The sequence below is a fragment of the Medicago sativa genome, chromosome 6, assembly GCF_051527215.1.
Source record: "Medicago sativa cultivar Bolivia chromosome 6, Bolivia_mono, whole genome shotgun sequence".
Taxonomy (NCBI): Eukaryota; Viridiplantae; Streptophyta; class Magnoliopsida; order Fabales; family Fabaceae; genus Medicago; species Medicago sativa.
The window spans coordinates 39103268-39117116 of NC_140754.1; the positions used below are offsets into that span (position 1 = coordinate 39103268).

Here is a 13849-nt window from a genome sequence, read left to right on the forward strand (position 1 = left end):
ATCATCAAAAAGAAGGAGATTGTTGGAATAAAATGTGTTTAACAATAAACCTTTGAGAGTTTTGATGATAACCAGGTATTAGAAATTGGCAATTGGACTAGCTAATATTTGTTCAAGTGTACAGGACCATAGTCAAATATTTTACATCATATATGGGTTCTGAAGAACAAAAGAGAGCTTAGAAATCAACAAAAAGGAAGCTTTAAACCGTCTGAAGAAAAGTGCACCTGAAGTCAAAAGTGCTCCTGAAGACAAAGTGCTCCTGAAGATGACGTCATTAGAAGCTGAATTTCATCAGAAGCAAGTTCATCAGAAGCGACTTCATCAGAAGCTGAAAATCACCAGAAGCTGAAGATTCAAGATTTAATACTTCAAAAGCTATTCAATGGATTCGAAAGCAATACATAAGACCGGGAATACAAAGCAACGGTCATTTTGAGGAGATTTGAAGGCATTGGATGCTTATCTTCAAAAAGCGTTGACAAAGTACAACTGTACGAATTGTACAGCCACTATCTCCATTAGTCTGCAGTGTCCATACTACAAGACTAGAAGATAGCTCTGAAATAAAGCTCTGCCTGCAACAATGTTCCTTCACAATGGGAATGGATTTGAAATTGGTTCTTCATAGGACAACAACCATATCAAGCAAAAGATCATTGGTGATTGATCAAAGCTTCAAATGACTCTTTTTGATGTGCTGGCAATTTCACAATGTCTCTTTCACACCTCTATATAAAGGAGTGAAGACTTAGAGAATGCTATCAGACTCAACTACAATTTACAAGTGCCAAAACTCTGCTGAAATTGTTCTGCATTTCAAAGTTCATTTAGAATTTCTGTTTTCAAGTTCATACCTTAGAAATTCTAAAGTCTTAAGAGTTTGTATCTGTTTTATATTGTGAGCACCTTTGATTGTATATCAAGTGTTCAACCTCAAACAATTTTCTTTGTAATCTTGTTTGATTTGAAGTCTCTTGCAGTTGTGCTTGAGCATTAGAAGTGTCTTTATTGTGTTTAGGAGCAGAGGAAGTCTCTTGCTTGTGTGATTGAGCAATTTGAAGTCTCTTGCTAATTGTAGCAGTGAGTAGTTGTAATTTGATATTACATTTTAATGAACTCTCCTTGGAAGTGCAAGGGGGACTGGACTACTTCCGGTTTGTGGAAGGAACCAGTATAATTGCTCTGTGTCTTTCTTCCTTCTCTCTTTCTGTTTTTATCCGCTGCATTTAGATCCTGAATACCACTTCAGAAGGAGTCTCAATTTGCTTCTGATCAGTGTGGTTCAGCTTAGGAGAAACGAAGAATTTTAAAACACAATTCAACCCCCCCCCCCCCCTCTTGTGTTTTTCTCACCTTCAAACACTCCCTGACAGTCTTTCAGTCACCTCAAATCGTTCCTATCCTTCCATTGTCTAAAGGATACTTCATGACTAAAAACCTGGTGGATAAAAAAGCGCCTAAGAGATTGAAAGTCGGCCGACCTATAATGATGTTGTAAGAGTTGGGCGCGTTGATCACCAAGTACTTTACTCTGACTGTTTTGGCATTAATACTCGCCTCTTGAGACGACTAGTCCTTAACAAAAGTTCAAGCTCTGATGCCACTTGTTGAACAAGTGACTTCAAACACACAACAGGGGGGTGAATTGTGTTCTTTAGAAAACGATTTAAAATAAGCACTTAAAAAAAATGTTTTAACCAATTAAAATAAAGTGCTTATAAAAGGTTTAAATAAATATAAAAATAGATATGGTGAGATAAAATAAATGACAAACAAAGTAAAAGAGATAAAGGGATGAGAGAAAAGACGCAAGAAGTTTATACTAGTTCGGCCTAAAACAACAAGGCCTAGTCTAGTCCCCAAGGAAAAGCCCCTTGAGATTTTCACTGCTCTAGCTTTTAATTAGGATAAGCTGGTAACCTTTACAAATAACGAGCACTCTCCAAACAAAACAATCCTTTGTAGAAGAGTCTCTAAAACCAATAGATATCACCTCTCTTGAAACCTTGGGATCGCACCCAATACAAATAAGAGTTACAATAATTAAATAATACACCAAATGTGTAGATATACCAAATTGAAGCATAAGAACTACAAGATAAACTATGTAGTATAAAATAGCTCTCAATAAAATAAATTAGCAAGTGTAAAAATAATGAGAGTGATGAATAATGTTTTTGACAATGTTTAGTGCAAATACGAGTTCTGTCAAAGGAGCTATCACAAAGCACCTATTTATAAGAAAATGATAATGAAGTGCAATTGATAAAATAGCCTTTTGAAAATACATGTACGAAACTAGACGTTTTCCCTTGATGCAAAAATAGACGTTGAAATTGTCAACTATGCAATTAAAATTAAACTAGCCGTTTAGACACAATGAAGATACATTGTAATCAATTAGGCAATATAGATATGTCTTTTAAGAATGAAAGTCAAGCCATTGCCAACGGTAAGAAAATATGATTGATTAAATGCATGCTAAAAAAATGATCATTTGTATAAATGGTTGATTGTGGCTTTAAAGAGAGAATCACGTAGAAGCATGAGCAAAGTACAAAGGATTATGCCAAAGTATTATTGTGCTCGAAATGATCTCCTTAAGAAAAGCATGGAATGATAAATGAGAAATTAAGAATAGCCGTCATGAAAAACATGTAAAAATAATTATGCAATTTTCACAATAAAATATGGCTTTTCAAGAAAACTATTTTAATGCAAAATCATGTTTATATGAAAATTATTGTGAGTGTGTGATTCATTTTCATGAGAGCTTTTTCTACTACTTACATAAAGTCCTAATATAAATAAAAATAAAATCCAAGACTAGAAAGCTTGAATCTTCTTTTCCGCTTTTTGCATTGTTGTTCTTCTAGGACTTCATTTGTCAATCATCAAAACTAAAGTGTTCCTGTCAAGGCATATATTCACAATATATTGAAAGAAAAAAGCTGAGTAAGTTAGCAATTTTGGAAAAGAAGATAATTGACACTTCCAATTCTTATTGGTAATTGTACTTTGAGGATTTTGAATAGCATAAATGGGCCAAGGTCATGGAAAAAATTTGAAGCAACCTAAAGAAATCGAAATGGCGTTTAAAAGCAGGAATTTTTTTTGGAGTTTGAGCTAGTTTTCTTGGTTTGATTCCGCTGGTAAGTGATGCGATTGCGGGGACTTGTGGTGGGATCCATGGTGAAGAATGAAGATACAGAGTGAAGTAAGGTTACAAGATAGAGACCCAAATTTTATCGAAATATTACAAAAACCTGCTATAGAAGGTAAAAGTGAAGGGACCACCGGTGCACCCTTTTTTTGTGGTGCATATTAGGGGCTCCCTGTCAAAATATCATTTCTCAAAAAAAATATAGTGGTAACCAAAAAAAGATGAACATTCTTAAAAAAAAAATTAAATTAGATGAACCTAAAATGGCATGCTCGCCATTTTAATATGGAACAAAGGCATGGTCAAATAAAAAATGAATGTGCTCCCCATTTGAAATGAAGAACCAGTGAAAAACTAAAAACAATTCATGACCGCCATTTAAGTTGAAGAACGGACATAATGTGTTCAGAAACTTGCAGAAGGTGTTTGAAAAAGGGACATGCTAGCCAAGTTAAAAGAAGAACAAGGACATTTGTAACATTAATTTTGAACTAGGGGTAGACATATCAATTTTTTCGATGATAGGGGCAGAAGAAAAAAAATTTCTCGTTTTGAAGGTTGTTAGAGCTCCAAATTCTCATGCGATTAGCCGTTTGCTCTACCTGCAATTATAATCAATAACACCATGAAAATGCCATTGAAAAATTCGACTGATTCGACTTGTCAAAAATATAAGGCTTAATTGCAGTTTTAGCCCCTTAACTTTCCCAAAGTTGCGATTTTGGCACCCTAAGAAAAAAAACTACAAAACCGCCCCCTATGTTTTGCAACTGTGGCAGTTTTGACCCTCAAGGCCAATATTGACTCAGTCTACGCTGACGTGGCACCCTAAGTGAGGTGCCACGTGTGATTTTTTATTTTTATTTTTGCCTTGGGGGCCAAAACTGCTACAGTTGCAAAACTTAGGGGACGGTTTTGTAGTTTTTTTCTTAGGGGGGCAAAATCGCAACTTTGGAAAAGTTAGGGGCTAAAACTGCAATTAAGCCAAAATATAAAGGTTATTACAAGTGGTGATTTGAAATTTTATAAGGACTATAAGTCAAAGAAAAAATTTAGAAGGATTAAAATAGAAAATTGATATATTTATAGGATCAAAAACATATTTAACCCGTTGTTTTTTTAAAACGAGAACATGAGTAATAGTTCACAAACAAAGCATTCACTGCAAAATTTTGGATTAAAAAAATCAAACATAATTACCTCTTTGGTCCAGTTGGTCTTGTAAATAATGACTATGAGCACTAAAATCTGAAGAATATTGCCGCACATTGTTCCTCCCCACAGACCCTAAGCCAAAAAAGATGTAAATTTGTAAGAAAAGGAAATCATAATATAAGTTGGACATTAAATCCATGATGCTTTCCAGGCAAAATATATGTAGAATGACATATTTAAATGTTAATACTCTAAACATAAGAACCTTATTTTTTTTGGGTAGGTAAATCGTACAAAATAGGCAACCACTCATAGTTAGGTAAAAGACTATATAGTACAACAAAATTATTTCTCAAAAAATTAGAACATAACATTCTTAGGACTCATTCTCAATACTCCTATTTAAGCTGAAAGAGATTTGTTTTGTCAAAAAAAAAAAAAAAACTGAAAGAGATTTGTGTCATTTCATCTGAAATTCGAGGTAGGTTGTTGATAAAATCTCAAATCCCACATTAATAGTAGATAAGTTCTCAAAAAAGTTCATAACAAGTAAAATTCTCACTTTACAAACAAAATTTAAAAGAATGAGTTCAAAATCACAATTTGGTACCAAATCCTATCATTTTGGACCAATGACCATATTAATCACGCAAGCCTATAATACGACTAGGTGTGAGTAGGGGAAAATATCAGAGAAAATTCAACCATCACGTTGAAACAGTTAAGATTTGAAAAAAGTTTCTAAAGAGCGACACTCTTTACATTATAAACGGATTTGTAAGATGAGAAAGACATAATACAAAAAAACCTAATAAATAGACATGTAAGCAACTTCATTGATGATTTAGGGAGGATACATTTTCTAGGGCAAGAACTTAGTGTTATACCTTGACCCCTAAATGCTGGTTGAAACCAAGGAAAATTCCAATAGGGAGTCCAACAATGTAATAGCATGCCAAATTTATGTACCCAACCATAACTTGCCATCCACATCCAATTACCACACCTATATAAATGTCCAAGAAGTTCGATTTTGAAAACGGAGTGACTATTTTCGTTACTCTGGTAAAATAAAGGGGTCAAAACTGCAATTAAACTAAGATTAAATCATTAAACTTTTTTCTAGTCCAAAAGCAAATAAATTATAACCTGATATAGTTTGTGAAATACTGTTGATAACCATTGTTATACCAAGAAGGTATGCTAATTCACTAGCAGCATGTACCATATCATCACTATTGGTAAAGATGAAGGCAAATTTTTCTTTACTGAAGCAAATAACAGTCATGAAAATGATTCCAATGAGAAGAGACTGAGACATTGCCACCAAGAAAGAGTATTTGGATGCTCTTGGATGTGACATGCCAAGGGTATTAGAGACACGAACACTTGCAAGGCATTAGAATCAATCAATAATTAGTGAGCATTGAAAAAATATTTTGACAAATATATAATCAACATGCTAGATTTAATTTCTTTTTAATTTTCTTTTTTGGCTGAATAAAAGTTTAGGTTAGTTCAGTCTTAGGAGTTATGTAGAGACATGACAGTAGCATTTGTACTGAAATTCTTATGAAACATGAGTTATATCTTGACTAACATGAAAACCTGTGCTGGTGTATAGAACAAACAAAGATCTATATATTGACTACTATGAAGCAAGGACATTCCACTGATTAGGGGTGTTCCAGTGTCAGACACGCGTCGGTGTCCAACACCGACATGATACCTATGATTACACTAAATTATGTTATTTTCTCAAATTATTATCAGTGTCGGTGTGTGTCAGTGTCTATGTCGTGTCCGATGTCCGTGTCTGTGTTTGTGCTTCATAGCAAATATATCACCAGATTTCAATTCCTCACATAGAGTCAAATATATAGGTTTTTTTTTAAATGTTTTCAACTCTAATGTGTTTAGTTTATAGTCACTCACCTTACTGCTGAACTTATTCCAAGAAGCAGCATCATGTTCCAACCCTGAATATTAAGGCTAAAAATATAACAGTAAAAAAAATAAGAAAACCAAGAAACAAAGACAGTTAAAAAGTAACAGTGACAAATAAATGAGCAAAAATATATATGAAAAATTACTTATCATCTACGAAGCACAGACTCAGACACGAACACCGACACGACACAAACAAGTCCACCACACCGATAATAATTTTAGAAAATGATATAATTCAATGTAATTATGTGTCGGTGTCGTGTCGGTGTCGAACAAGATAAATATTCGACACCAGGACACGCCTAATCCGAGGAGTATGTGTTTCGTAGCTTATCATCTTATTCTTACCAAATTGAAAAGGAACCAACAGCAATGACAGGATTATCAAGATGACCAGCAAGAAGGATAATGCAAGCAGTATACCATTGTTCTAAACAAATCATTACAGATGAACCAAAACTTAGCTTAGTAAATTCCCATAATTCCCTAAATGCCATCCAAGACAATCCATTCCATCCTTCTTTACACCAACCAATGGCATATATTACCAATGCAATAGAAAATATCCATCCTGAGATATTACTTGCCATTGCTAAACCAATCATTCCCCAATCAAATACACTGATGAAGATGTAAAGTAGAACATTTTGAATGAGTAATGTAACCATTGCTATGTACATAATAACATTAACTTTGCTTTGTGCTTGAAGAAACTTCACAAGAGGCAAATTGACGGCGAAGGAAAACATGTAGGGAATTAGTAGAATGGCATATTTTCCGGCAAGATCGGCTATCTCTTTTTCTTGACCAAGAAGTTTTAAGATTAGAGTTGCATATAGATGAATTGGCAAGAGGAATATACAAGTGGTGAAGAGTACTATCCATGACCTTTGAAGATAAATACCAGCATTTTGAAATTTTCCTGCACCATAAGCTTGGCCACATAGTGTTGCTAGTGCATTTGACATACCATACTGCAATTTTACATGTGAAATTTAGTTTATAATAAAACTATTTTTTAAGTAAATGTTAGTGATTAATTAGAAGCAAATATTAAACTCTGAACCTCCTTCTTAATACTCCTTCTGCATCTCAACTCATACAACTAAACGACGCCTTCAAGAACTAGTTCGTTCATCATATAATAATAACGGGAAATTGCATTGACCTCTCCTAAAGTCTCTTATATGACACACACTCTCTATTTATCAAAACACACTTACTACCCTTACGCTCACTAAACAAATTGTGTTTAATAGAGTCTTTTTAAAACAGTGTCAGGAAAATAAGCTATAAACTCACAATAAAAAGATGGTTACTAAATGAGTCTTTTTTAGCCAGACGACCTTATAAACTAAAAGCTATAATATATAAGCTAGTTTCTTGGTTTTGTCAACCAAAGCTTAAATTGCTTTTGATAATTTAACATTACTATACTTAGAGAATTATTATATAAAAATCTAGAAATGCTTTAGTTATAAAAAAAAAAATATGAAAATAAATATATCTAGAATCTACAATTGCCTAGCCAATGTGATTTTGACAAAAGTTATACTTTCGAGCTTCAACAATCACAAGTGTCACTCTAATTTCATTAAACTCGCCATTATTTCAAACATGAACTTAGAAACACACATACCACAATTACTAATTATTGACTTTGGTAAGTTCATTATTCAGTGATGAAAAATCAAAATAAAAATAAAATAAAAAAAAAAGCTTAATTTGGATGAATGAGAGTGATATGAAAAGTGCTAACCAAAATAGAGAAATAGATAGTAGTGATGACACTTTGATACACAGAGTAAGAAGAGAGCTGAATATCACCAATATGACCAGCATAGATGGAATTTGAAGAGCCAATGAGGTTCTGAAAAAGTAGAGACAAAGCCACTGGAATTGCTATCTTCCATGTCTTCAATGTCTCATTCCACAAAACATATTTCACATCTTTCAAGTTTTTCAAAGGTAAGTAATCATTTTCTGAAGTAAAGCTTTTAATCAACAATGGTGCTTCCATATGAGTGAGATTCTACTTTGATCCACATATACCAATAAGACTCCACTTTCTTATAGTACTAAGTTTTTTATGAACTTCCCAAGCAACAACCAAAACCACGTGGTGGATATTATATTGGGGAATTAGTCACTTTAGTCCGTGAATGAGAAAGGAGTAGTCACTTTAGTCCCTGAATGCAGAGAAATTGCAAAACAGTCCCTGAATGTAAACTCTGTTGGTCAATTTCAGGGACTAAAGTGACTAACGGAGTCTACATTCAGGGACTAGATTGACTAATGGAGTCTGCATTTAAGGACTAAATTAACTAACAGAGTCTACATTCAGGGACTATTTTGCAATTTATCTGCATTCAGGGACTAAAGTGATGACTCATTTCCTACTCAGGGACTAAAGTGACTAATCTCCCTTATTTATTTTGTTTGCATGTGATGTGATTGATATATTTTTGTGACAAAAGAAAGTGGAGTGCGACATGTCTTTTAATATCTTTTGCAAATTTAAGTAAGGATGATGAATGCCAGCCACATTTTCCAGCAAACATAAAATGTCAGCCACATATTTATGTAAGAATAAACTGTCAATTTGATTTATTCCTAAAATTATTAAAATCAATTAATATGTCTCTAAACTATGAAAAATACATCAATTTAATTCTTAAACCATTTTAGTAAACAAAGAATTTTGTTAAATAAATAACAAAATGGTTAGATGAGATATTAGTCATAAAATATCTATTGAGTAGTCTCATATCATTGAACATAATATGAAAAACTTTGTTGAGAATGAAGCATCAATGTGTTTGATGTTGAAAAGGATGGATCAATTTTGTGAGAGTGGTAGAATTATGGACCAAAATTGCATTTAAAAGTTATATTTATCTAGGGTCGATCCAACAAATAATGAGGCTAAAGCGAATAAAATATGTTTGAATAAAAAAATGCACTTATCATGTGTGCAAAATTATATAAAATTTGATCCGGTTGGACCGAGGAAGATTGTTTGTTGGGTGAGATATGTTGTGTTGTGGGATTGAGCTTTACATCGTATGTCGTGATCCCTTCTCCACAGGAGGGGAATGGTGTACCTGCACGTGCTTCGATGGCCAAGTCGGTAACTGGTTCAAAAAAGAGTGCTACTATAACTGATCCGGTTGGACTGAAGAAGATGGTTGGTTGGGTGAAATCTATTGTGTAGTGGGATTGATAGGAAGACATTGGCTCCTGCACATCGAGATATGTGTTAGGTTTACAAAGATTCTCAATTATCTTAGTAGTCGTTGCTTGATCAAAGTTTGCGACGATTCAGTGGCGGAGCCACGTGTGGACTGGGCATGGCCATGGCCTACCCATTAATTTTGTGAAATTACTATAATACCCTTGTGTTAATTTTAATATTACAACCATGCCATTCACCCACTCTCCCACGCTCATTACTATTTTTTTCTCCAGAACGTGAAAAAACTCTGAACCGCGTCTTCTCTCTTCTCCCTTGCGTGACTGCAACATCACTCACCACCCTCACCCACCGGCAATCAGGACACAACCGACAAACTCTCCGTCGAACTCAAATCCTCCATCTTCTCTCTCTGCATCGATCTCTGACTCTGATTCTTCATTTGTCTCAATCTTTCTACAAACCCTGAAATTGTTAAAAAGCTGTAAGATTCTACAGTCCACTAATATAATTTGCCTCAAATGTCCTCTCTTTTAATATCTTAGGTAAATCAATTGGGAAAAAAAGAATAGGAACTGAACTGAAGATTGTACTTAATATTGTGTAATTTGTGTTAGGGATCTAATCTATTCACGGTTGGAATTAGAGCTAGCTTTAGGATATTGAGACACTGAAATATTGTATTTAGGGGAATGGCCTTTAACTTGTGGGATGAGTGCATAATTGGATTTCCAAAGATTATAGGGTATAAACAACTTAATGTGATTACTACGTATATTATATTGTGGTTTGTTGCCTTTTTGTTCTACTTTATTGGTGGTGGAGTGTGTTTGTTTATGTTGTTTTGCTTCACTGCGTGCGTGCAAATTATTATTATGTGCTTTTAGTGGATTTGGTATGTATGTTATTGATGTATTGATATTTGGGTGTGTATGTTGATGCTGCTTTGTTTCTTATTAGACATTAGCACTAGCATTGTCAATTGTATATTTGTTTCATTGAGTCTTAACACTATTCTTAGGTGCAGGATTGTAGACATCAGCTTTTGGGGATATTTTTTATGGTCTTTTTTTGGTTTGGTTCGGGGTGTTTTCGGCACCCGCGATTCTTTGTACTACTCTCCTTTCTTTGATTAATTTGTTTCTTAGATCATTTAGATTAATTTGTTTCTTTGCAATAGAGAATAGTCAAAATATTGATTCATTTTATAAGAGGAAGACCAATGATATTGAAAGAGATGAAGTTATAATTTCTTCCTCCGATTTGAACAAGGTTGTGAGAATACATGAATTGGAGAAAAAGAGCCTCGTCCTTCAAAGGTTAATAGAGTTAACCCGAAGAGCGTAAATATTTTAGTTTATTTTTATGGCGGCCACCCCAAACATTTTTGTCTGGCTCCGCCACTGCGACGATTACAACAATGAGGCTAAAGTAATTGATGATTTACTTAATCAAAAATGAACCTCAATTATCTTATTATCTACTGTATCAGTAATTCTTTAATCAGGTAGAAATAAAGTGAAGGATGCATCATGCATGGTCTGATCAGCTTTATGAGAGAGACGGAAAGCTTCCCAATATGCAAGATTCTTCTTTCCTTAATAGCTTCCTTCTCCTTCTTTTTCATATTATGAGTGTTTTTCTCGTTTTAATTACTCCTTTCAAAAATGCATATGATGTTAGAATCGGAATTGAATGAGGTTGTGTATCTTGAACTTCCAAATGGTTATGATGCATATAGAGAAACTTTGTGAGGACATAAATTCCCTTATTATTTACAGTATGGAACTATGGATGCTTAATACTTTTAATGCCAACATGGCAACATTTAGTGGCGGTGTTACTTGTTGGTCGAAATTCTCAGATCAGATGCTTTAGCATTCTGTAAAACTATGAAATTCGGAATGATGGTTTAGGTAAAAGCTTATAGCTTCTGTGGAGATTTGAAAAAATAGACCAATGTGTTTTGATCACATGGGTTGGTGCATACTACCGATGCGGTCATAAGTCTTGCGTATCATACTTATGATAGTCTAATATGGTTTTGAAATCAGTCATCCAATAGCTCTAGCATTAACATCATAGTTTTTTTTCTGTAGCTGGTGTTCAATCAACTGCAGTCTTCTGATGGAACACACTCATGCACACACCTAATATTTTTATGATTTTCTATGAAGCATCGACACAGCCACGACACTGACACCTCGATACTGATAATAATTTGAGAAAATGAATTCATTAAATGTAATTAATCACATGTGTCAGTGCCGTGTAGGTGTCACACACTAACACGTGTCGGACACCAAACACACCTTCGACTAGAGGTGTCGGTGCTACAAAGGGTATCTTACTTAGGGCCTGTTTGATTAGTGTTTTTTTAAAAACACTTTTCTGTTTATAAAATTTATAAAACTGGAAAACTTGTTTGGCTCACTTTTTAGAAATTGTTTCCTAAAACCCTTTTAAAATTTGTTGTTTTAAAAACTAAAATACATAAACCACTCAAAGATGTTTTGCTTTTTAATTTTACATTGCAGAATTGAAAACACACTGTAAGCTTTTTTCACAAAATACGGAGAAACAACTTTCATTCGCACATCGCATCCAGAACCCTCCCCAACTCACACCACATTACAACAAATCTCGCAGTCGCACACTGCATACAAACGATTCTGTACAGATATGTCTCGCACTGCCACAAAATCGTCAAACAACGCAGAAGCGTTTGTTCCGTGTGAGTAGCGATTTCTGGCTTATGGTGACCTGTGGTGCATATGGTGCCTTATGGTGATGTGATTTTATAGCACAATATTGTTAGTATAATTTTATAAAATTTGATACTCATATACATGCACAAATAAGCTTTAGCAGTCTGATTTTTGAATTTGGTTTTGCACTCAAATGGACTTCCAGATTCTGCTCTAATCTAATATGGCTATGGTAACTTTTGCACTCTAAGTCTCCCTTTTGTATGATTTAAACTTTTGCACTCAAACATATCTAAGAATGAAGAAGCCATGGAATCTGCCATGGATGAAGCTTGGAAAAGCTTGAAGAAGAAGAGAAAAATGAGAAAATGATCTTATTATTTCATTAATCTGAAAAACGGTTACAGCATTGCTTATATAGTAGTTTTGGAGTGACACATCATCACTATCACTTCTAACTAACTATATGAAATGTAAATGCAAGCTAAATGCAAAATGAAATTACAATGCAAAAGAAACCTTGTGCCTCAAGTAACCTCTATCATGCAGTTATCACGTGCTTGCTCTAATACTCCCCCACAAGCTGGAGGTTGGTATATGTCAATCAACCCTAGCTTGTTAACACACTCATAAAATTGCCTAGGGTTTGATGCTTTGGTAAAGACATCTGCAGTTTGATTGTGTGAAGATATAGGCAATAACCTCATAACTCCAGCCTGTAATTTCTCACGCACCAAATGACAATCAATGTCAAGATGCTTTGTACGCTCGTGAAAAACAGGATAGGCTGAAATGTGTAAAGCGCTCTGGTTATCACAGTAAAGCACTGGCAAGCGTGAAGGAGATTGCTTCAGATCATGAAGGAGGAAACACATCCATTGCAGTTCACGAGTTGCTGAGGCTAGAGCTCTGCATTCAGCTTCTGCAGATGAACAAGAAATGGTGTTTTGTTTCTTTGATTTCCAGGACACCAGAGATTTCCCAATAAAGAAACAATACCCAGAAATGGATTTTCTGGTGTCTATGCACCCTCCCCAATCAGCATCACTGAAGCCAAAGAGTTGTAAGTCAGATGATTGGGGAAAGAATAACCCACAACCAGGGGATCTCTTAAGATATCTAAGGACTCTTAGACCTGCATTATAATGAGCCACTGTTGGTGAAGCCATGAATTGGCTAAGTTGTTGTGTAGCATAGGCAATATCTGCTCTGGTAGTGGTAAGGTATAGCAATCTACCCACCAGTCTTCTGTAAGCAGCTACATCATGATAAGCTGAACCTCCATCAAGATGTAAACGTGAAGATGGATCAAGTGGTGTGCTAGCAGGTTTGCAACTGGTAAGTTTAGCATCTTCTAAGAGTTTCAGACAATATTTTCTCTGACATAGAGAAATTCCTGTAGAAGAACGTGCCACTTCAATCCCAAGGAAAAACTTAAGCTGGCCCAGATTCTTGATTCTAAAAGTTTGATCTAAAGCAGACTTCAAGATATCAAACTCAGTAAGAGATGTCTCAGCTAGTATGATATCATCAACATACACAAGCAGGCCAGTAAAAGATGTTGCAGTGGATTTGATGAAGAGAGTATGATCAGAGGCTGCTTGGATGAAACCCTGTGTATAGAGGAATGTGGTGAGTTTTTCAAACCATTGTCTACTGGCCTGCTTAAGTCCATAT

General features: G+C 34.7%; 1 protein-coding gene across 3 annotated transcripts; it reads right to left on the reverse strand.

Annotated features, from left to right (window-relative positions):
• Positions 1–1819: 1819 nt before the first annotated feature.
• On the reverse strand, positions 1820–8378 carry LOC146915043 (protein DETOXIFICATION 35-like). 3 transcript variants are annotated; one of them, XM_085717606.1, is made up of 7 exons: positions 8031–8378; positions 6620–7245; positions 6257–6313; positions 5471–5589; positions 5209–5327; positions 4367–4453; positions 1820–3768 (listed from the first exon to the last, which is right to left on the reverse strand). In XM_085717606.1, the coding sequence occupies exons 1-7, from the start codon at positions 8289–8291 to the stop codon at positions 3673–3675; spliced, it is 1365 nt and encodes a 454-aa protein (XP_085573732.1). In that variant the 5' UTR covers positions 8292–8378; the 3' UTR covers positions 1820–3672. The 3 variants fall into 3 exon arrangements, with proteins under 3 accessions (XP_085573732.1, XP_085573731.1, XP_085573733.1); XM_085717605.1 differs by having other exon boundaries at positions 5471–5709; XM_085717607.1 differs by lacking the exon at positions 5471–5589.
• Positions 8379–13849: the final 5471 nt, after the last annotated feature.